At 35.7% G+C, this 23,899-nt stretch overlaps 1 protein-coding gene and 1 long non-coding RNA gene across 4 annotated transcripts in view; one reads left to right on the plus strand and one right to left on the minus strand.

The window, feature by feature from the left end:
• Positions 1-2,086: 2,086 nt before the first annotated feature.
• Positions 2,087-22,504, minus strand: LOC121738079. Its single transcript, XR_006037227.1, has 3 exons — positions 22,237-22,504; positions 15,931-15,934; positions 2,087-2,096 (listed from the first exon to the last, which is right to left on the minus strand). It is a non-coding gene; the product is annotated as an uncharacterized LOC121738079 (long non-coding RNA).
• Positions 2,693-23,899, plus strand: part of LOC121738078 (protein sine oculis-like) — a 36,191-nt gene continuing 14,984 nt past the window's right edge. The window contains exons 1-2 of one of the 3 annotated variants that reach the window (XM_042129911.1): positions 2,693-2,923; positions 15,136-15,498. In XM_042129911.1, coding sequence (XP_041985845.1) covers positions 15,394-15,498 — 105 coding nt within the window. In that variant the 5' untranslated portion in view covers positions 2,693-2,923; positions 15,136-15,393. Of the gene's footprint in view, positions 2,924-2,959; positions 3,030-15,135; positions 15,499-23,899 lie in introns of those variants that run through there. The other 2 variants (XM_042129912.1, XM_042129913.1) reach the window with 2 other exon arrangements.

Raw genomic sequence — 23,899 nt, forward strand, 5'->3', positions numbered from 1 at the left:
TATGGCTTTCTTGAGATTATCTAGCTTGGTGACAGAGAATATAGACAGTGAAGTCTTAGAACTAGCAAATAGGGTGCCGTTTTGCCCTTCGTAGACGGAAGTCACTTACACAGAGTGCAAAAATTAGTACGTCCCGAGGAACCGTAATTTTTTCCGATACAAATATTAGTGTATCCTAGTCGCATTACTCAAAGACCTCTGACCACTTTTCATCAAAATCGATTTTATAAGTATCCATTTTGAAGAGATGACACACATAATTTTTTAAGTAATATTTGAAGGGTTTTTCTGTAAGCCCAAAGGATCTCTAAACATAGATTCCGGACTTAAACAAGATGTCTTCAATCAGGAACAATGTGACCATAGATGTTACATAAAACATAGACAATGTACTATCAGAGAAGCTGATTCCTTGATGGCGGATCACGCTATGTCAAATCCATCCGACAGATGAACATTGAATTGACATAGTTAGACCAATTGTTGTAGGACCGTCAACTGCCTAGGAATTTTGGGGTACGAAGATTTTTGTATGGAGCCTGGCCGACCTACTATGCGCTAAATGTGTTTTTTTCGCGTTCACGAATATTTTTTTCAAAAATGAATAGCTAACATCAATACAAACAAAAAATAATCTTAGACAAAACCACGTAAAGAGTCACATTTCGGAGATATGAGCTGCTAAAGTTTTACCAATTTAAGATATTGCAACTTTGGCAGCTCAAATCTTCGAAATGTGACACCTTACGCGGTTTTGTCCAAGATTATTTTTTGTTTGTATTGATGTTAGCTATCCATTTTTGAAAAAAATATTCGTGAACGCGAAAAAACACATTTAGCGAAAGTAGGTCGGGCAAAATCTTCATACCCCTTTCTTTGATGGTACATGGAACAGTATTCCCTTTACCAGTAAAAACATTTACTGCCTTAGTGGGAAAGCCACATGAGAAACAAAGACAGCTGACAATTTAGTAAGTGTTGTAGGCTTGTAGCTCTTATATAGTAAAATGCAATTTAGGAGAGAAGACAACGGATCTTATTCAAATTCTCCAGCAAAGCTCTAAAAGCTCACAAAAATAATCATTTGGAGAATCTACAACAATACATCAATGTTTATAATCCAACAATACCATACAATAGTCACAAAGGGTGCAAACAACCGAATAATTCCAGCCCATTATTAATAACAAACATAATACACACGTACTCGCCCTTATAATAATTAAAATAGAGTTTAAAATCCATAAGACGGCGCCAAAATGACGTTTACCATAAATAATAGAGTCGAAATGAGCAAATGGCGGCATGTTCGATATTTGAACATGTGTAATGTCTTAATGGAATTCGAATTTTAAATTAAAGAAGGTGCGGTAAAATGTTTTTTTTTTTACAGAAAACTATGTTTTCAGTAGTAGGTATACCGTATATTAACGTATAAAGCGCTAAGGAAAATTCTTAAAAACCGGGCATTAAGGTTCTACTCATAGTCTGTCAGAAGCTCTACAATATGTAGAGACTGAAACTTGTCAGGTAAAAAGTACCTTAATACCAAATACTCATCAGCAGACTGCAAAGAAAGTTTGTGAAACCAAAACCAATTATAGGTACTTTTTATAAGGGTTCCGTACCCATAGGGTAATAACTAGGGACCCTATTACTAAAACTTCGACGTCTGTCTGTCCGTCTGTCATCATAATCAAAATTATGTATATCTGTTGCCGCTATAACAACAAATACTAAAAACAAAATAAATTAAATATTAATTAAGGGGGCTCCCAAGTCCCATACAACAAATGTATTTTTTTTTCCTATTTCATGCTCGATCGTGAAATGATCACAAAATACTCAGTTGTACTGTGTACATATAAATTATACTTTAATAATTATTTAATAATAAAATTTAAATGAAATAAATAAATAAGGTGGTCTCCCACACAAAAAACATATTTTTTTACCTAATATAAATATTGCTCTTTATTGGTACGGAACCCCTCGTGCGCGAGTCCAAATCGCACTTGGCCGATTTTTAGGGTTCTCTTTAATAGAGCAGCATTGGGCTAGAGATGGTACTCTAATGCGAAGGAGGATTGATTTGCCTTGATAAAAAAGGTACTACAGTACCTACTGTAGTAGTTACCTATAGTCTGTCATACAATGCTCTACAATATTTTCGTAGAAATTAAAAACAAAATTCTATGAATTTTTGTTTAAGAAGCTGCAGGCTTGTTATATACATTTAACTAAAATTTGTAAGAAATACCAAATGAAGAATTAAGACAAACAAAATAAAATAATTTTTCATACTTAAATAAAAATAAAAACAAGGTAAAGCTGTTTCCAAATTTTAAATTATTATCGCGATAACATTTTGCAATCATCCAAACAATCTAAAATCCTTTTATAATAAAGCAAAATTTTACCCGTATCTGTAAACCGAAACACATTTTGTATCAGCTGTTGTCTGCTTTTGCAGGAGACGGAAATATCTTGTTTTCGGAAATTCGGCAGACCAGCATACGCCTACTATAATTATGCCAATTGTTTCATAATCCGGAAAATGGCGACTCAGCAACCAATGGGAGGCGGGACCGAAGAAAGGCCCTAAATGACGCGATTGGTCGTTTTAATTCCTGTAAAACTCGTTGACCAATCACGGGCAAGAGCAAAAGTTCGAATCAAACTAGTTCCATTTTTGAATTCGGCTCGCGTGCACGTGCGGACTTTTTTTATTGTTATTTTTTTAATAATCTAATATCTGGAGACGTGGTTGCCAGTGTTTTTTTATATTCAGCCAGTGTCTAGAGGCAAAGTAAAGTGTTTTTAGCGCGTTTGTTGTAAATGGGTTGTGTTTCGTCATAGGATTTATTTTTAGTTTAGCTTTAACAAGCTGTGATGTGAGTTGGTCTTAATTTAGCATAAGAGTGTGAGTATAGCACGGTCTGTGTTGTTTTTTATTTTTGTTTTCCGACGGCCACTTAATCTTTGACGTTTTATTTTTTTAATACAATTTATATCCATTTAAATCTTAGGTAAGTACCTGATCGAAAATAGGGTCTTTTGAGCAAACTCGATTGGATACGTTAAATATATTTTATCTTTTTTCCAGAAAGAACTGAAAGATTCAGATAAGTACTTATTAGAAACAATAATTAAATCTATAACTAAAAAAAACTTGACAGTGACTCTTATTGAAAGCGCTTGTAATAAATACATAAATATTATATTAGCTCTAGGTAGAGTACAACATCCTACATACTTTCTAGATATTATCTTAATTGTTTTTATTCGCTTTTCTTATTTTCTGCTGAAGTATTTGGCTTAATTTTACTGTCCCACGAAGAGACATTTAATTACTTAATCTTATATCTTTAAACGAGCAATTCTTGTATATATATAATTGAAATCTCGGAATCGGCTCCAACTATTTTCATGAAATTTAGTATATAGGGGGTTTCGGGGGCGATAAATCGATCTAGCTAGAAATCATTTCTATAAAATGTAATTTCATTCGTGTTTTATCGAATACCGAGCAAAGCTCGGTCAAATAGCTAGTTTTAATTGATCGCTGTTAAGCATTAGTGTCCTAACTCACATTTTTTTTGTTGTTAAATTTTGAATGCAGTCTTGTTCTAAATCATCTAGAGAACATAACTGCATTAATAACTCAACACATAATTTTTTTGTGGGTTAGTACACGAATGCTTAACAGAGTCCAATTATATGAAGAACCTGGCAATAAACAGAAGGAAGCTGTGTCAAAATCTTTATTAAATTTAAATAAATTAGGTATCTACTAAATCATTGAATGTACCTGAGTCCGGCCGTAACCTTTTAATAGAATTTGTATAGCCTTTTGATATAATTATCCCATAAACCGTTGATAAAATTGCTTTATATAAAAGTTAGAATTGGTTTATCAGCACACAATCCAATAAAACAATTATTTTAGGGCGTTTCTGTCGCTTTAAAGCCTGTTTTATGGCCTACCTCATGGTAGCACTTTAGTTCCCTTACGTTTCATATTTTTCAGCACTGACGCAAAAATTCTAACCACTGATAGCTAGTTATTGAAAGTACGCGAATTAGTGTAAATAAATATGAATTAAATAAATAATGGTGACTTATTTTATTTGGATGTCCAAATGTTTCATGTTTTTTTAATAACTTTCTAAACTTAAAAAAAAATTAGGTTCACGTGCTGACGGCAATCGGCATAAGTGTCTAAACACACTAGGCCGAAGTTACGCGGCGTAAATTCCGCATGATTACGTCCACGCATACAAAATACGGACGGAACGCGACGGAATAGTGTGTCGTCGGTAATTGAAAATACATTGCGGGCGTAATCATGCGGAATTTACGCCGCGTAACTTCGGCCTAGTGTGTTTAGACAATAAAGTTAATATACCTAGCGGAATGGAGAAACAAAGGCCTGAGCAAGAGAGATGCCACTATCAGTAACACTGCGTGGTAAAAAGAGACGTGTGATACATGACAGCAGCACACTTTTTTGACGTCCAGTCGGCACGTGCCGCACGTTGACAATTTAATCTCATAGAAATCATGTTCAATCATGCTTGTTTAAGTTTATGTACATTGTACGTACCTACACATATTTTTACCTCGACAGCTCGAGATTGTTGCTCTATTCCGCTAGGTATATCAACTTTATGGTTTAGACTTTAGACACTAACATTAGCTAAATCTAACCTATCGTTTTATTTTATGTATTTTTTATCAGACATCGCCATCTACAACAGGATAAATCAATTAGTAATACCCAAAATACCTGTATTGATTGATGTAAAGTGTAAACTAATTTAAATTCAGATACAATAAAATATTAATCATAGTTCATAATTAATGGATTAGGTAATTATCAAAAATTATGCATAATCAGTTATTTTACGTATAAATACCGACCCGGTTTCCTTGATTGTTTCTAATGTAGATGATGATCAAATAATGACTACTTTTTAACCGCCTTCTAAAAATGAAGAGGTCATATTATTATGCATAGTATTATGCTTAGAGAGAACATATTTATAACCTCATGCGTTTACCTAGAAGTATAATTAGGAAAATAATTGTTTAAAGAACTTAATGTGCAACGAGAGCCAAGTTCTATCAAAGTCAGTAACTTGGCTGGATACATTGTCTAGTGCTTAGATAGATTATCCTTTTCAATATCTCTGAATTTTGTAATTCGTGCTAAAACTACAAAAAAATGTTATGGCACTAGGTACTTTAGTTTCTGCACTAACACTCAGTGTCTAAACACACTAGGCCGAAGTTACGCGGCGGAATTTCCGCATGATTACGCCCGCAATGTCAAACGCATACAATATACGGACGGAACGCGACGGAATAGTGTGTCATCGGTAATTTAAAATACATTGCGATCGTAATCATGCGGAATTTCCGCCGCGTAACTTCGGCCTAGTGTGTTTAGACACTTAAGCTATTTATGGCGCAAAATACTGTATTCCGGTGGAGAAATCGAGTCTTCTATTGCTTTATTTACATGAATTTGCAGACTAAGGTAAAATCTATCCCTGTTAGGTCCTGAAAATAAAAAACTGTCAGTATTTTATATTCTTTCGTTTCTCTTTCTAAGCCCGCCGGCTGTCTAGGTAGAATGTAGACCTCCTTATATCTCCTAGTACCTAGATGCGTTAGCGTTCTATATAGTTTGTGGCACCTAGTTGCCGAGAAGCGAGCCATAGCATATCCCACAACCTGAGCACTATTATGGTACAATTTACGGAAAAACTATCACGCCTATTGATTTGTGCTTTAACACAGTAATTTTTATCTATATGTAGGTAGATGTGTTATCATCGGTCAGTCAAGGTTTGGCTACTATTAATTTTTTTTTTTTTATAATAGAATATCATAGATTAAAATATTTAAAAAATACCTTAAAGATTATTATCACGCAGAAAAATGACGCGAACCCTCATGAAGCTCGGCTTTTAGCTAGTTTATATTATTATCTAGATAACTCTTATGTAGTCTAGGTATATAATTTTTAAACTGAAAATATCGTTAAAGCTGTAAAGTATAATTCGGGCAATAAAAAACCTATTTACATATGTTCATAAGCTTAGGTACCTAGGTAGTTAAATATTTTATTGTTCTTTTTATTCGCAACAAAATGCGGTCAAAAGAACTCAGATAGCAGAATAAGTTTTTTATTTTATATCTATATATATAAAACTCAAAGGTGACTGACTGATTGACATAGTGATCTATCAACGCACAGCCCAAACCACTGGACGGATCGGGCTAAAATTTGGCATGCAGGTAGATGTTATGACACACACATTAGGCATCCGCTAAGAAAGGATTTTGATAAATTCCAACCCCAAGGGGTTCAAATAGGGGATGAAAGTTTGTATATAATAATACTTTTTAACGCGAGCGAAGCCGCGGGCAAAAGCTCTTTTAGTAAATAAGAATAAAATACGTGAAGAATATTAATAAAAAACATTTTTTTACGATATTTTTTATGTTTACCTTTAGTGCGTTCCGTTGTCAAAAGTTTTACACATTTTTTTAATAAAAAGTATAAAACTAAGCACATACTTAACTATGAGATATCCTAAAGTTTATAATAAAATAATAACTATAATTTACTTAAAAATATGATCAAACAGAGACATTAATTAAATCCCACTGAGCGCCGTCGTAAAAATTCCGGATAACATCGGAAGCACAATCATAATTTCAAAAATTTAATTTTGGAATTTGACGTATTAATATTGTCTATGATCACTACAGATAATGCTAAGGTTTTTAATCAGTGTTATGAGATTTTTATTAAGTACTTATTTTATTTTCAGTTAGAAAAAAAATGTATTTGTTATCACTTAACAGATTGTTATTTATCTGTTATTAAGTAATTTATTATATTTATTTATGCCATAACATAGTATTTTAAGTAGATACTAATCGGATCCTTTTTCAACGCTGTCCGTTCGTCGGTCCTTCAGTCTGTCCATGCTGTATCTTATAAACCGTGATAGTTAGTCTAGGCAACTTAAATTGTTACAACAACTTTGTTTCTTGTGGTTTGTTTAAACAATTTAGGTTATAAACCGAATACTGCTAAACTTAGAATATTATTATATTACAAGGTTCAACACTTACGGATTTTGTCGCGGAACACTTTTATTAATCCCGTAACGTAAAAATGTAAAGTAGCCGAAACGTCGGGATTAATAAAAGTGCTCCGCGACAAAATCCGTAAGTGTTTGAACCTTGTAATATAATGAGTGATACTCGCGTAAACCTAAGAAATCATTATTAGAATATTATGTTTTGAAGCCATGAAACGACAAAATCTTCATCTTAAAAAAAGTTGTACACTTTGCATATCGAGGCAAAACAGTGTAACAAATTAACAATAGCAGATGTCATTGATTATTATATTATGCTAAAAACAGATGAATAATAATAATAGTTCGATGGGACTCTACATAGACACATCACACATCCCTTCAGCAAGCTTAGCATGACAACATACGGGAGAGAATTAAAAATGGCGGATTTCCTTTGTCTGTCACTTTGTCTATTCTTCCGTAGAAAGAAACCGTTTCTATAAGTGCCATGCTAAGCTTGCAGGAATTGTCATGGTGATCTGACTCAATGACTCCAAATTCCTTGGGCTCAATCGTGCCGAAGCTTTTACGAATATTATGTGATAGATGATGCCAGTAGCTTTGTTGCGTTTAAAAATAGGTTAAAAACATGAGAGTGATACTTTCGTAAGTATATAAAACAATCCTAAATCCTTTCATGGAACTGAAAATATTTCGATGAATATGGAGATACAGTTCGACAAGGCTTTAAATAAACGTGGCGAGAAAAGGAACTAACGCTTCTATCATACAAAAACGTCATTTTTGACATGCGTTTGACAGTTATCCTTTACCAGCAGCGCCCCGTCCATCCTTGTCGAACTGTATTTTCAGATCTTGATGCGGTGCACTTGTAAAGAAGTAACACAGACAAAAAGACACAATATAGAAAGAAAGACACAAGGATAAAAAGTAAAAACATATATAAAGTCGGAAAAACAGAAAGCAGATAAGGACAGAAATGACAGTTTTTTTAATTCTTAAATTGGAAAGTCAGAAAGAAAGAAGGACATATAGAGAGGTGCAGAGGGGCAGATAGAATGAGAGACAGAAAGATTTACTGACATACAGAGAAACTGACACTTTCACATTTATTACTAGAGATTTAAGGCGACGCCTTGATAATTTGGCTGTAGCGATATCGATTTTTCTCAGCAATGACTGAAGCTAAGAAATTGAAGTTCATTGTCAGTATTCATCATCTCTTTGTCTTTGAATTACCCATAGCATAACACGATTAACTTTTATAACACAGAATAATAAATCAAAAAGACCTCTGTAAAAAAGGGATTCCTATTTTGCCAACAGAGGAGAGTGATTTAAGCTTCCAAAATTTGTACATAGATTGGTTCAAGCATACACATTAATTTGCCCATAACTTATATGAAATATATTTATGGTTTTGAAATTACGCGACAAAAACATTTAGTCGCTTACATTTTTTGCTGTTCTATCGTTTGTTTTCTATGAGAGGTCGGGCCGGTCTCTCATAGAAAACAAGCAATCTAAAACGTATCCAACACGGTTTACTTTAACGCGGCGTCACCTTAATCACATTAAATGTGATTAAGGTGGATAATCTGGGAGCCGACACGACCACAAATTTTGTGGTCGTGTCGGCTCCCAGAGACCCGGATTTAGTGTTTAATAGCCGGTGTAAGTGATAAACAGACAGACAGATAGACAGAGATATAGAGAGACAGAGAGAAGACAGACAGATATATAGACAGGACGAATGATAGGAAGACAAAATGACAGAAAGATGGAAAGACTTAAAGACAGGCACATTTTCGCATTTATTACTATCGATTTAATCACATTTAAAGGCAACGCAGCTGCAGCTCTCCTAATGTTGCGAGTGTCCATGGGTGCCAGTGGTTACATCAGGTGACTCGTTTACTGGTTTGGGGATTATTTGAAAAAAAAAAAACACTAGTGAGTAATAGTGAGGTGATTTGTACCATTATCGAGGCGGCGATCTGTCGATAAATTCTGTGTTTTACAGCCCGTGTGCGATAAACATCGGACCACGTGGGGTGTAGGGTTGGGACTTGGGTCGTATCGATAAAAAAATGATTTAAAAAAATTGATAGGCTTAATATCATTGCAGTTGTATCTACAAGGTGTACCAAAACTAAGTGATAATACTTAAGAGTTTAGGGTATACGTCCCTTATATAGAGTTCACTGTGAAAGTATCAGCTTATTCAGCGCTGAAAGAGCAACATTTTTTGTGATTTATATAGGCAAGCGCCCGCGCGTCATGAAATGTTTCATTAGGTGAAAAAAGTTACTGTTTCAGCGCTGCTACTTTCACAGCGAACTCTACATAGGGGACCCATACACACCCTAAAGTATTATCACTTAGTTTTGTTACACTCTGTATATTTTGTCGATTACATTGATGTGATAAACTTTTAATATATACATAAATGTTGGACACATACCCAAAGCTTACATACTTAATTATTATGCGATAATGCAAAAGTTACAAATTGATGTTAGTGTAAACACGTTAAACTTGAAACCATCAAATGAGCCCGTCAAAATGAACAAGTTTTTCTGTGAGAACAGTGCTGGGAACTCAAAAAATCCGTCTTCATACCCTTATAAATTGCCGATACGGGCATCCGTATGGGTATGAAGACGGTATTTTTTTTTTGAGTTCTCAGCATTGTTCTCATAGAAAAAGTTGTTCATTTTGACGAACTCATTTGATGGTTTCTGGGATAACGGTGTTTACACTAACACACTGTATATTATACTCTGTTACCTCTTCTCGTTTAAAGCGCTGATTTTGATGCATTTTATTATGAATATTCTTTGAGAGACGGGAAAGAACGTAGAGTAATTTTTAAATCGGAATGGTGTATAGTTTCTGTGCGATTTTTTTATGAAATAAGGGGGCAAACGAGCAAACAGGTCACCTGATGGAAAGCAACTTCCGTCTTCATGCACACTTGCAACATCAGAAGAGCTGCAGGTGCGTTGCCGGCCTTTAAAGAGGGAATAGGGTAATAGAGTAGGGGAGCATAAGGAAGGGAACAGGGGAGGGTAGGGAAGGGAATAGGGTAGGGGTTTGGGCACCCGGTAAACTCACTCATTTGGTGAAACTCACGCCGGTTTTCTGTGAGCCCGTGGATATCTCCGAATCATGGCTCGCCCACGTAAACCGCGACAAAAGAATTTCGACGCTTCGAACGTGCGGGCAAAATCTAGAATTAATAATACATTATTTTCGTAGGAAGCAGGAACACGTAACCATGGTAATATAATTTTGTTCGCAGTCAAAAATTACCCTAGATATTAAAGTTGTGTACGAATAATTTTTTATGACTATATAAAAATATTTTATATGGTATCGTAATTTTATACAGACAAACACGGCTATTATAATATTTCATCAAAATGTTAATTATACGACGATAAACATTAAGCGAGATTAAGACGAATCGGAAAATATTAAGAACTAGCTGTTGCCCGCGACTTCGTCCGCGTGGACTTCAGTTTATAGCGCGCGATGGCAACAAAATTGGTGTCAAAAGCTTTTATAAAAAAAAAACCCCTTAAATCAAAACAGCTGTGCAGTGTGCACATAATATTTCATTTTTTAAAATCAAACTTTATATTTTATGCCAAATTTTAAAGCTTATTTAGCCCCCCAATTACACAACTTTACCCATAAACTACTTATCATTGATAGGTTTAAGGTTACGTCACTGTATATAATATAAAGTACTGACTTATTAAATAACATAAAAAAGAAATAATAAACGAAAAAAAATTGAAAAAGTGATACCACCTCTTATAGAAAGATGTTGGGCAAGCGTTAGCGCGATGTAAGAGACGCACGGCGCCATCTAGTATGAATTTTTGGAACTAACTTAATTTGAACAAATTTTCGTATTTTCACCCCCTTACAACCCTTTTTTCCAGTAAAAAAGTAGCCTATGCCCTTTCTCAGGCTTTAGACTATCTGTATACAACATTTCATTACAATCGGTTCGGTAGTTTTGGCGTGAAAGCGAAACAGACAGACAGACAGACAGGCAGACAGAGATACTTTCGCATTTATAATATTAAGTATAGATAACTACATAATAATAAATTATAGTCTATGACTTTAATTTATTAAAACATTGTTTTTTGTTGGTCATAGTTATTGTTGTTTTATTTCAAAAACAAGTTTAATTTTAATTTTTCCAGCACAAAAGAAAACTTGATCTTATTGAAGTATCTTATAATGTGTCACCAACAGATTTAACGATTTTGATCTAATTCATGTTATTTGAAAGCTGACATAAAAAGTCTTCTTAGCTAAATTGCTCATATTATCTTGAAGCTTACGAAGACTACATTAAATTTTAGTCTTTTTATAACCTTTACCCTTTTTATTAGATTAACCAGCGTTTATTTTAAATTTATTATAGGACAAAATATATTGTCACTAGACGTTACGAGCGGCTTCGTCCGCGTATATTAGATATTTCACAGTCAAATTAGTCCAAAAAAAATAGCCTATGATCCTTCACGTGGTCTACTTCTTAACTGTGCCAAATAACAGAAAAATTGCTCCAGTAGTTCGTGAGATAAGCCCTTTCAAATAATATCCACCGTTTTTTCCACATTTTCCTCTATTTCTTCGCTCCTATTAGTCTTAGCGTGATAAAATATAACCTGTAGCCTTCCTCGATAAATGGGCTATCTAACACTGAAAAATCGGTCCAGTAGTTTCTGAGATTAGCGCGTTCAAACAAACAAACTCTTCCGCTTTATAATATTAGTATAGTATAGATTTGTTGGCTTTGCGACAAAAATACTTTACCTATGTTCTTTGATATTGTAATAAAATGCCTACGCTTGAAAGTAGTCTATTTTAGATTATTTTTCGTATATTTTAGACCAGCATAAGCGATTTAATATAGGTTGATAACATGAGTGGGCAATAAATGGATCAAAAATATCCCCTCCGTGTGAATTTGGATGTTATCCAAATGTGACATATCCAACAAACATACTATGACACTCAAAATATTATAACTTCCCGTTTCAATTTTAGTTGTTTTACATTGATTTGTTAGTGCATTTTGCTTCTTTGACCAAACGAAGGTTTTAAAGAGTATTATTTAAGGTTATTTAGGAAAATTACAATGAAAATTGAGTAAAAAAATCGGCCAAGTGCGAGTCGGACTCGCGCACGAGGGGTTCCGTACCGTTATAGAGAAAAAATGGGCCCAAAATTGTATTTTTTGTATAGGATTAATTATTAAAATACACATATATTTAAGGCCTGTGTAAAAATTTCAAGTGCCTACCTCTTACCGAGCTTACTTGATAACGAGCATAAAAGGACAAAAAAAATCACGTTTGTTGCATGGTAGCCCCCATTAAATATTAATATTATTTTGTTTTTAGTATTTGTTGTTATAGCGGCAGCAGATATAAACAATCTGTGAAAATTTCAGAAGTCTAGCTATAGCGGTTCTTGAGATATAGCCTGGCGACAGACAGACAGACGGACAGGCAACGAAGTCTTAGTAATAGGGTCCCGTTTTTACCCTTTGGGTACAGAACCCTAAATAAATGACAAAGTAAAACTTATAACTTATAAGTATGTGCTGCGAAATAATCCGCCCCGTAGCATTGAGATATAAGTACTACGTTTATATCTCAATGCCGTGTAGTATTTTAGTATGTGGGTGTAGATAGAGAACTATCTCTGTATGTAAAAGTGTCCGCTGAAATGCGTTAAATTAGGGTGGCGCTACAGTAGCAACAGGGTAAATTTTAAATCATTTAGCAGCTTTTATTTCACCTATTTTAGGTTATATTTTTCAAAATATGTTGGTATTAACCTAGTCATTCTGTGACTCGGCTATTCGGCTAACTTCAATTTATATTTTGTCACCAACGCGCAACGGCTACATTCATTCCATACCCTTTGCTGCAGCTAGCGCCACTCTTGGAGGATATTTCAACTGTTATTTACTGCGTACAGCTGGGCACTTTTTCAAATATCCCCCATATAAGATAGTTCTCCATCTACCCTCCATAGTGTTTGGACAATAAATCATAATGCAGACAAATATATTTTTTATATTCTAATAAGAACCTTTCTTTTCTTCTTCCGGTAGAAAGGAAATAAGGCAAATATTAAATGGAAATAAACAGAAATATTGGAGTACAAGTAAAGTTATGAAGTGTATAGAGATGGATGGATGGAAGGATTTTACCGCAAATAGTCACCAAAATACATATCACACGGCAAAGAAGGCATTTGCAAGCAGTTAAAAGCAGTAACAATAAGAATATCTATTACACTTTTGAACTGTCAAACTTTCTGTCAAATTTTATCGACATATCGATTAAACAATGTAATTTATCGATAGTTTTATGTCACATCCCTATTAACCCGTCGACTCCATATATCAAGGAGGCCCCCGCGATCGTGTCGTCGATAAAAATTACTTAAAACACCAAACATTTAACATTTGGCCTCTTCCTCTATCCCTCTCGCACTAAAACAATGTCGAACAATAGAAAGAGACAGATGTCCACGCACTCGAGGAGGGAATTTGATTGTTATTGTTTTGATTTAAAGTGTAATTTCCGATAAAATAATAAAGCACACTAAATCTTTTGTTGTCTTGTCAATCTTTTAAACTACGTGAGTGAATTTACAAGATAAATTTTATTAATTGTCGCGTTCGAATTTGATTTTGGAATTCGAATTGAAAAATTGTTTTTTTTTTCAATGAGGTCAATGATTTATAAAAGCGCTACCATACGCGGACAGGATGATAAAGAAATGATGACACTCTTACCGTTGGGAGTTTATCACAGAGAGAAAGAATTTCGAAATAAGTTTTTGAAACCTGATTGATTGATCAACGCACCTAATAAACCCTTAGTATAGTGTATGTAATCGCCTCTGAGTGCGTCAGTTAGAGATGCTAGATCTCTAACTGGCGCACTCAGAGGCGATTATTAATTGCCTGTGTAATTAAATGAAAATGTTGACATAAGCCCCACACATTATCTGCCAAAATCTTCAAATAATTGAAGTTTAATTATCATTAAAGTATGTCTCTGAGAGCGGCAGTTAATGATGTAGGCATTTCTTAAAAAAAGATTTTCAAAAAATCCTCAGTGGTTGAGGTAAATTAGGTTAGGTTAGGAAATAGATGAATACCAATTTTACAACTTTAGAAGTGGGAAACTTTACAACACTGCAAATAAATTATTGTCAATTTATCATTTAAACAACGGTGAATGCAAAATGAAACTTAATGACTGGTTGATGAAACTTAACTATAATGAAACTGAAAAGCTCCTTATTATAGTGGTACTTAAAATATTAAACTTAAACTCAGACACACAAACACACATAAACACACACACAAACACACACACACACACACAATATAATGATTTAAAGAAAGTTAGTAGGTAATTTAAAGTTGATTAAAATATAGGTACAACGATTGTTTAGTGCTATAAGTGTTTAGTGCTTTCACAGATTAAAACAATATGATTGTAATTACGGCAACGTTGTTAATTATAGAGTAACTGGAGAGGGGGAGCCAGGAGTCCTAAAGCACAGGGTAACCTAGTTTGGGCTCCTGTCTCCCACACTACAAGTCTAAAATGTTTGTCATATTTTTGTATTCTGTTTTCATTTATTCTGTGTACTTGTTGTGGGAGAAATAAACTTATTTTTTATTTTATTTATTTAATTTACGCTGGTAAAGCAAAAAAAAAATAGTTTGCATAGAAAAATTATCAATTTAATATACACTAGCTATTTGACCGAGCTTTTGCTCGGTATTCGATAAAACACAAAAAAGATATAAGATATTTTAAATAGAGTCAAGAATAAGTCGCTGCTTACAGGTTAAAATATTATTTTAGGATTTTTTTTTTATTATTTAATGAAAAGAACCTTGTAAGTTTAGTAATAAATCATTAAATTAATTTATGCTTTTTTGTTTCAGGTACAAAACTAAAATGAGAAAGAAGAGAAAAACCAAATAATCGGCTCAGAAGAAGCATTTATTAGTTAATAAGTTTAACAAACATCGAGTGCAAACAACTTTACCTTTGACAAACAAGTAATCGTTTTAAAAATGAATCTCTAAACGTTCTATTTGTTTTTAAAATTCAAATAAAGAACTCGAATGTCAACGTCTTAGTGGCCAGTGTTGGCAAGTGGATAAAAGTGTGACAAGGTGGCCGGAGACGAGCATCTGGATATGTTGGGGGGTCCGGAGTGGGCGCAGCGGGAGTCGACCCCCCCAAGGAACGCCCCCCTGCCGAGTTTCGGCTTCACGCAGGAGCAAGTGGCCTGCGTCTGCGAGGTGAGTTCTAAATTTGAATCAACTGTTTCGACTATGGTCGTCTGTGAGTAGAGTTCTAAATTTGAAATTACTATTTTGTCTATGGATGTTTGTGAGGAGAGCATCAAAAAGAGTTCTAGATTTGAATCGAGTCTTTGGTCTATGATTGCCTGTGATTATAGCAATAGAATTCTAAATTTGAAGCGACTCCTTAATAGTTTATGATTGTGAGGAGAGAATCAAAAAAGTTCTAGATTTGATTCGAGTCCTCGGCTTGTGATCGTCTATGAGAGAAGCATCAATTAGTACAGTTCTAAATTTGAATGTTTAGTCTATGGTCGTCGTCGTGTTGTTGTGACAGATGAATCCCATTCTTCAGATAGAGAACTTTAAATTTGCTTTAACTAACTAGCAACTTAAAATAAATAGAGAAGTTGTGTAAACGCTTGTGACGTGACTATGTCTGTAATGCGCTATTTAGAGCGAAATAAAGAGTTCGAAGTTTTGGTCCTTTGAGCCGGATAAAAATGAAAGTCACTTAATCTGATTTTTTTAAAGAAAATCGATTTTTAAAACCTCCTTGACATGCACCAATATTTAAAGACTTAAGTAGTGGGTAAGTAACAATTTGAAAACGTCGTTTTTTGCATAAATGGAGGCTTTAGGACCGGGAAAATTATTTGAAATGAAATAATCCACATTATTAGTACAGGCAGTCTTCCACCGTGCGTTTTTCGCGTAACTTTCTGCCGCGCGCTGTACCTAAAACTGTAGAACGAACTGTCCGGAAATACTGCTGTATTTCCGGATCTATACGACCTGCAAGCCTTCAATAAGAGAGCGTATTCCCTCTTAAAGGCAACGCACCTGCAGCTCTTCTGAAATAAGGGGGCATAAAAAAATGATTATTGCTACGTATAGCTATAAATGATTGATGAAGTATAGGTAAGTTACAAGGTTTGTTCAAATTATAAGGGCGAAAACTGAGTAATTACTTATTACGATAGAAAATGTTAGTGTGCGTTTCCACTGACGCGAGCTTAGCGGTGCCCGAATTGACCAATCGTGCTATTCCAGCGGAATGACAGCGACGCGGAGCGAAGATTTCGAGCATGGTGATTGGTCAATTCGACACCGCTAAGCTCCGCTCCGCGAAACGCGGCCTTAGACTACTTCATCCACTTACGTCTTCTGTATATTTTTAGCAGGGCTCGGAACCGGTATTTTTAACCAGGTTAAAACGCTCTTTAACCAAGTTTTTGGATAAGTGTTCGCTCGGAGCGAAACCGAGATACGAGCGGTATCGCTTCCTGGTTATCGCGAACGGTTCTAAGTTCTAACCGGTATTTTGAGCAGGAGCAGTTTCATTTTGCTCTTTGAACAAAACCAGGAATAATTTCGGTCCGTTCAGAGCGGAATCGAAATGAAAACGCTCTTTTGGAAATGTATAAACGCCATGGCGTTTATAACGTGGGAGAGCCATGCTTCGGCACGAATGGGCCGGCTCGACCGGATAAATACCACGTTCTCACAGAAAACCGGCGTGAAACAGCGCTTGCGCTGTGTTTCGCCGAGTGAGTGAGTTTACCGGAGGCCCAATCCCCTAACCTCTACCCTATTCCCTTCCCTACCCTCAACTATTCCCTTCCCTTAACTATTCCCTTCCCTTCCCTTCCCTACCCTCCCCTATTCCCTCTTAAAAGGCGGGCAACGCACTTGCAGCTCTTCTGATGCTGCGAGTGTCCATGGGCGACGGAAGTTGCTCTCCATCAGGAGACCCGTTTGCTCGTTTTCCCCTTATGTCATAAAAAAAAAAAAAAAAAACGAACAGGATCGCGAAGATAAACCAGGTTTCCGAGCCCTGGTTTTTAGTCAGCACATGATAATGACTAGACTACATTTTCACAGTATAGCAATATGACATATCCCAATATTGCTATACTCCGACGACCTCTGTGGCTCAGTGGTGAGCGCGTTGGTAGCTCAAGCCGGGGGTCGCGGGTTCGAATCCCGCCGACGGAACAAAAAGTTTTTCAAAGTTCCTGGGTCATGGATGTGTATTAAATATGTGTATCATATAATAAAAATCTTAAATATATGTATAGTATAAAAAGTATTAAATATATATCCGTTGTCTGGTACCTGTAACACAAGTCCTTCAGGTACTTACCACGGGGCCAGACTGACGTGGTGTGAAGCGTCGATAGATATTATTATTATTATTATTATTATACTGTGACAGTGTACAGGGTGTAACAAAACTAAGTATAGTAATACTTGAGGGTGTGTATGTGTTCCTCGTAGAGAAACTATTCACTGTGAAAGTAGCAGCGCTGAAAGACCAATTTTTTTTCACTTTTCTATCGGGAAACTCGTGACACGGGCGCTTGCCGATACAAAAGTGAAAAAATTTTTGTCTTTCAGCGCTGCTTCTTTCGCAGTGAACTCTACGCAGGAGACACATATACCTACACCCTAAAGTATTATCACTTACTTTTGTTACACCCTGTATATTATTATCAATTCCCATTCGTCTTCTAAGAATCATAACATAAACACTAGAGCGGTTGTTATGTCTAGTGATTTGGCTTGTCAGCTGATTTGCTGTTAAAGCACTGAGGACTTAACTTAAATTCTTTTAATCACTACTTGACTTTAATTTAAAGTGTTCTAGGCGTGATTGATAAAAACCGGTTAAAAGATTTAAATGTTGTAACAGTGGGGGAAAATGCATATGTCGGGGTTTTTTAACCGACTTCCAAAAAGGAGGAGGTTATACGTTCGTCTGTTTTTACCTTGGAAGTCGGTTTTAATTTTTTGTTAAAAAATAATAATTCATATTATGTTTTAATTTATCGTACACAGTCGTGGGCAACATCCAGCTATCTATGTAGACCCCGCCTTGAAACCTGACACCTTCCAGAGAGTTCTCCCGTTGCTAAGAGACTTGTTTGCGCAGACAAAATGGCGGACGAGCTTTTGCGCCGGCACAAAAAGTATAATGTTAAATGAAATATAAAAATCGGTAGGTATCGGTAAAAATTCAGATGGACAGCCTGGAGATAAACAGACGACGGACAGACAACGAAGTCTTAGTACTTAATAGCTATATGTTTTCACCATTTGGGTAAGGCAAATGCACCCTAAAACAACTTATAGTCTGTCAAAAAAGTGAAGAAATGAAAAAAGTGGCAACACCGTAGTGTCATCCCTTTCAAAGCAATCTAAGAAAAAAGGGATGACACTACGATGTTGCCACTTTTTAATTTCTTCACTTTTTTGACAGACTATACAACGTCCAATTCAAAAAATCAGAATGAATCGATCAAATCACTGGAAATTGCTTACATAATATCTAATAGATACAAATTTTCCGGCAATGAGTGGGCTGAAGATGATGAATAATTACTAAGAACATTCTTGATTAGCTTTGAAACCAAAAAAACAAATCAAAATCGGTGCACTCGTTTCGATGTCACAGAGGGCTTATAAACACACACAGACAGACTAACACATCAAACATCCCTTTTTGGTCGGGTTAAAACTGTGTCTTTTATACTACGAATAATGAAAACTAAGAAAAAGTAAATGTATCAAAAAATTTGTTCCGATTCTACAACATGTGACCCGAATACATGCATACTTTATGCAAGAAGAGGCCTGAATACATGCAAGAATTTTGTGTACTTAATTATAGAAGAGGCAATCATTGTCAACGGCTTTAATTTTTGTCAATTTGAATGTAGTGTTTCTAGCTATTGCCATTTGCCATAATATTATATTTTTAGTGTGCGAAAAGAACCTTGAGAACCAAATTCAAAATGATTAAAATATGGGAGTTACGTTTCCTTAGTTTTTATTATTTGTAGATTTTATGTCTAAGTTGTTAAGCTTTATCTGCCTGCCTAGCATACGCCAACGAGATATCTCACTCTCGAGATAATTAAAAACTACTCGTCTCATAATGTCAAAATCTCGACATTATCTCGACAAAACTCGATCGCATCCATTATATGATCATACAAGCGACAGTCAATTCCGTCAATCATGAATTATGTTTGACTGATGGTGACTGATGAACTGACGAATGGTATTAGACGGTTACTCAATTCTCTTCAGTTTATGTCAGTCAAAGGCAACATTTTCAAAGGTACTTATAGGTTCCTATTTTTTTCCTATTTTGTCAGATGTGACAACACTCACTCAAAATTCGTGACTGATGGTTGCATGAAGCAAAAATCAAGATACGGTATCCAGATTTTCGTCAATCAACTTCATGCAACCATCAGTAACTGCATTACACGACAGGTTATGCATCAGTCACAGTCATGACTGTGGTAAAACTGACAGCAAAACCTACCGTGTAATGTTTGCCTATAAAAATGTGTTATTTTGATGATAGATCTACGCGAGAAAAAATGTTTGTCATGCTAGGGTCAATAGAGATGAAGAGACAAACCATCAAACATCGAGAAAACATGTAGAGTGAGATATCTCGTTGGCGAAAGCTAGGCAGGCTGAAATTAGGGTTTTCTCACGAGGCTTCTTAGTTCTTGTTTTGTCAGTTTTCTACTAGCTCTGGCCTCTGCGAACAGACTATAATTATACGGTTCTTGAGATACAGCACGGAGACAGACAGACGGACAGACAACGAAGTCTTAGTAATAGGGTCCCGTTACCCTTTAGGTAGATATTAGCCAGATGATGAATCAGGTCAGTTAACAAGGTTTGTTCAAAATTTAAATTATACCTAAGGGAAATTTCCCTTATAGGACAATTGTCCGTATTATATGTTATAAAATGTAAGTTACCCACTCCATTCACTCGACATGTCTATAATTAATTATGCTGAGCTTTTCGCCGCCGACCCATTAATGCCGAAGCACAATAACATCTCGTTATCTAATAACAAATAATGCAGGGTTTCCCCGAACCTAACCCTCTAATAGAGTATCGGTTACGGTGGGGTGCTTTATACCCCGAGTGCATAATGACGATGACGTCAGGGTTAACTGGTTATATGCGATACTGGGAGGCGTGGAGGTGCGTTTTTGTTTTGACTCTATTCTATATTTTTTTTATGAAATAAGGGGCCAAACGAGCAAACGGGTCACCTGATGGAAAGCAACTTCGTCGCCCATGGACACTCGCAGCATCAGAAGAGCTGCAGGTGCGTTGCCGGCCCTTTAAGAGGGAATAGGGTAATAGGGGAGGGTAGGGAATGGAAGGGAAGGGAATAGGGGAGGATAGGGAAGGGAATTGGACCTCCAGTAAACTCACTCACTCGGCAAAACACAGCGCAAGCGTTGTTTCACGCTGGTTTTCTGTGAGAACGTGGTATTTCTCCGGTCGAGCCGGCCCATTCGTGCTGAATGCATGCATGGCTCTCCCACGTACCACATATACATCCATAATCCCTCGATCGGGTATTCTTGGAAATGCTATTGTATTCTATTACTGTCGCGGTCACCGGTGTCCTTATGCGGCTTGAAGGATTAGTTTCAATTATTCATCCTAATATTACAAAGGCAAAGGTTTGTAAGTGTGTATGTTCATGGGCGTACCCAGGTAGGGGCTGTTCCCCTCTTGAAGATAAAATAAACGTAATTTTTCCTGGCAAGTGGGAATTATAAACCTGGCCTTGTACCATGAAACTTTTTTGGGACTCAAACAATCGGACGAGAATGCCGCGTCCTACTCTTACAAACGTGAAATGACGTTGTTAGAGCAGTAGCTCTACCATGAGTTGCTATCGAAAAAGTATACGATTTTACCGTACTCGATAGCTAGCAAACGTGCGTCGATATAGTTTTCAATAAAAACCGTACCATGAGTCATATAAACTCGTTAACGACGACACGATTGTTTATGTAGTTTTCGTGTGTTTATATAGTACAAAAATCGTAATGTAGCTAACTTCATAATTGATTTTGCTCTCTCTTTCTAGCTCGAGTAAAAGACAAAGACGGCATATGGCCTTGAAAACCCTACCAATTTAAAACAGCGACTTGTTATTAGTAAATGTAAGAAACAAATATATTTGTAAACTTGTACGAGTATGCATTATAGGAGGAGAAGAGAGATTGCATAGTGTAGTGATACTTAGTATCCCTTAGTAGTCTGTGAGTGTATGTAAATAACGTTGATTATTGACATTGTTCGATGAATTTTGGAAACAAATTTTGAACTTTTAAAGATAAGTTACTAACTTGTGAACCATAAATTATTGTATTAAGATAAATAATGGCTATTTCTTGTAAACTATATTTTACAAATACTTACAAGTGCCACTTGCTCAAGTGTACTCGAAAACCATAAAACAATCTTACCTTTTTTTGCCTGGGTTCATATTATTTTTTGTGTGATGATAATTTTAACTACTTAAACACTTCCTTGTTATTCTAGTTCGATAAAAGACGTGAACGAAAATACATAAGTACCTAATATTATTAAAATGCGTACCAGTGCTACACAATTTCAATTAATGGTGGAATAGATGGAAAAGTAAGTGTTATATTCATTTAATTTTCTATAATTTAACCTTATTTAATAAAATTATTATCACTCAAATGTTTAAGTGGATGTGGATTGTCCAAGACACTTTCGTACACTAGCTTGAAATCGTCCTTGTTCACGTCGTTCGTCTTCTCGTGAAGCCAACGCTAACATATTCCACGCTGAATATATACTTTACCGGACATATTTATACACCGTATTAATCGCAAATTACTAAATATTCTTATGTATGAAACTCTTCACAACACTTTCACCCTACAAAAGGCTAGTGAGTTACTTTACTACTGTAGTAACGGTATTTTAGGATACCACCTGTCAAATTGTTTACTCATGGTACCGATTCACATGAGAAACTGCTTAAAACAATAGTCGCTAGCGAGTTTTTATTCGATACGTATTTATTGTAAACTCATGGTAGCGATTTTAGTTCCACGAGTGACCGCTAGAGGCGCTGTAAAATTTTCCATACTAAAAATTTACGTGAGACGGTATCGAGTATCGTTAAATACTATAGCTTTAAACTCATGGTAGAGCTACTGTAGCTCTACCATGAGTTTAAAGCTATATATTTATGTAGTTACATAAACAATCGTGTCGTCGCTAGCGAGTTTATATGACTCATGGTACGGTTTTTATTGAAAACTATATCGACGCACGTTTGCTCGCTATCGAGTACGGTAAAATCGTATACTTTTTCGATGGCAACTCATGGTAGAGCTACAGGACGCGGCATTCTCGTCCTATTGTTTGAGTCTCAAAACAGTTTCGTAGCAGGCCTATAACTGTAACCTACTCTGCGCAAAATGAAGTGTTTCCAACACTTCATTTTGTGCACAAAATATCTTTACAGCCAGATTAATAAAAGTCAACTTTTATGATTTTTTATTTCAATATACCAGAAGATGGTTGGCATCTTCTCGAAACAGGTATGCTGCCCCCCCTAGATAAAATCCTGAGTACGCCCAGGTTTGTTAGTTCTTCTTGCTTAAACGCCTGGAGCGATTTTGATAAAATTTGGCGTGAAGTTAGCTGACATCCTGGATTAACATATTCTAGGCTATATTTCTTTTGAAAATAAGTTAATACGCAATAACATTCACTATAAAACTGCGGGTAACGACGCGGGGCACAACTAGTAATATTATAGACTAGACGTTTCGCGCGGCTTCGGCCGCGTAAATAAGATATTTAAAAAAAAGACCTATAATCCTTCACGTGGTCTATTCTTCATGTGTGCCAAATAACATAAAAATTGATCCAGTAGTTCTTATAAGATAATAAGCAATTTTAAATAATTTCCCCCGTTTTTTTCCACATTTTCCTCTATTTCTTCGCTTCTATTAGTCTTAGCGTGATACAATATAGCCTATAGCCTTCCTCGATAAATGGGCTATCTATAATCTAATCTATCTATTTTTTTTAAATCGAACCAGTAGTTCCTGAGATGAGCGCGTTCAAAACAAACAAACAAACTCTTCCGCTTTATAATATTAGTATTATAGATGCGACAGTGTGTCTGTCTGTTACCTCTTCATGCTAAAACTGCTGAAGTGATTTTGATGAAATTTTATATGAAGATACTTTGAGTCCCGGGAAAAGACATAGGATAGTTTTATCCCGGAATAATGTTTTCCCGCGCGATACACGACTTTTGGCGCAACAGAGTTGCAGGCGTCATCTTGTACCATAATAAAAGTTTAAAGCGTTTGTTAACCAAAAAACGTTTAAAGCCAAAAACATCCCACATATGGTAGTAACGGGTTATTTTTTTTTTTGCGAAATTCGCACTATTTATATAGGATGTTGCCATATTGACTTAGGTTCCGGATGTGCGTGTTTGCGACCACCCCCTAGTTAAAAAAAAAACAAACTGTTAAACGCATCTTTGAAACAAGCGGCTCAAAAA

This window comes from Aricia agestis, chromosome 22 (genome assembly GCF_905147365.1).
Source record: "Aricia agestis chromosome 22, ilAriAges1.1, whole genome shotgun sequence".
In the NCBI taxonomy this organism is placed as follows: domain Eukaryota; kingdom Metazoa; phylum Arthropoda; class Insecta; order Lepidoptera; family Lycaenidae; genus Aricia; species Aricia agestis.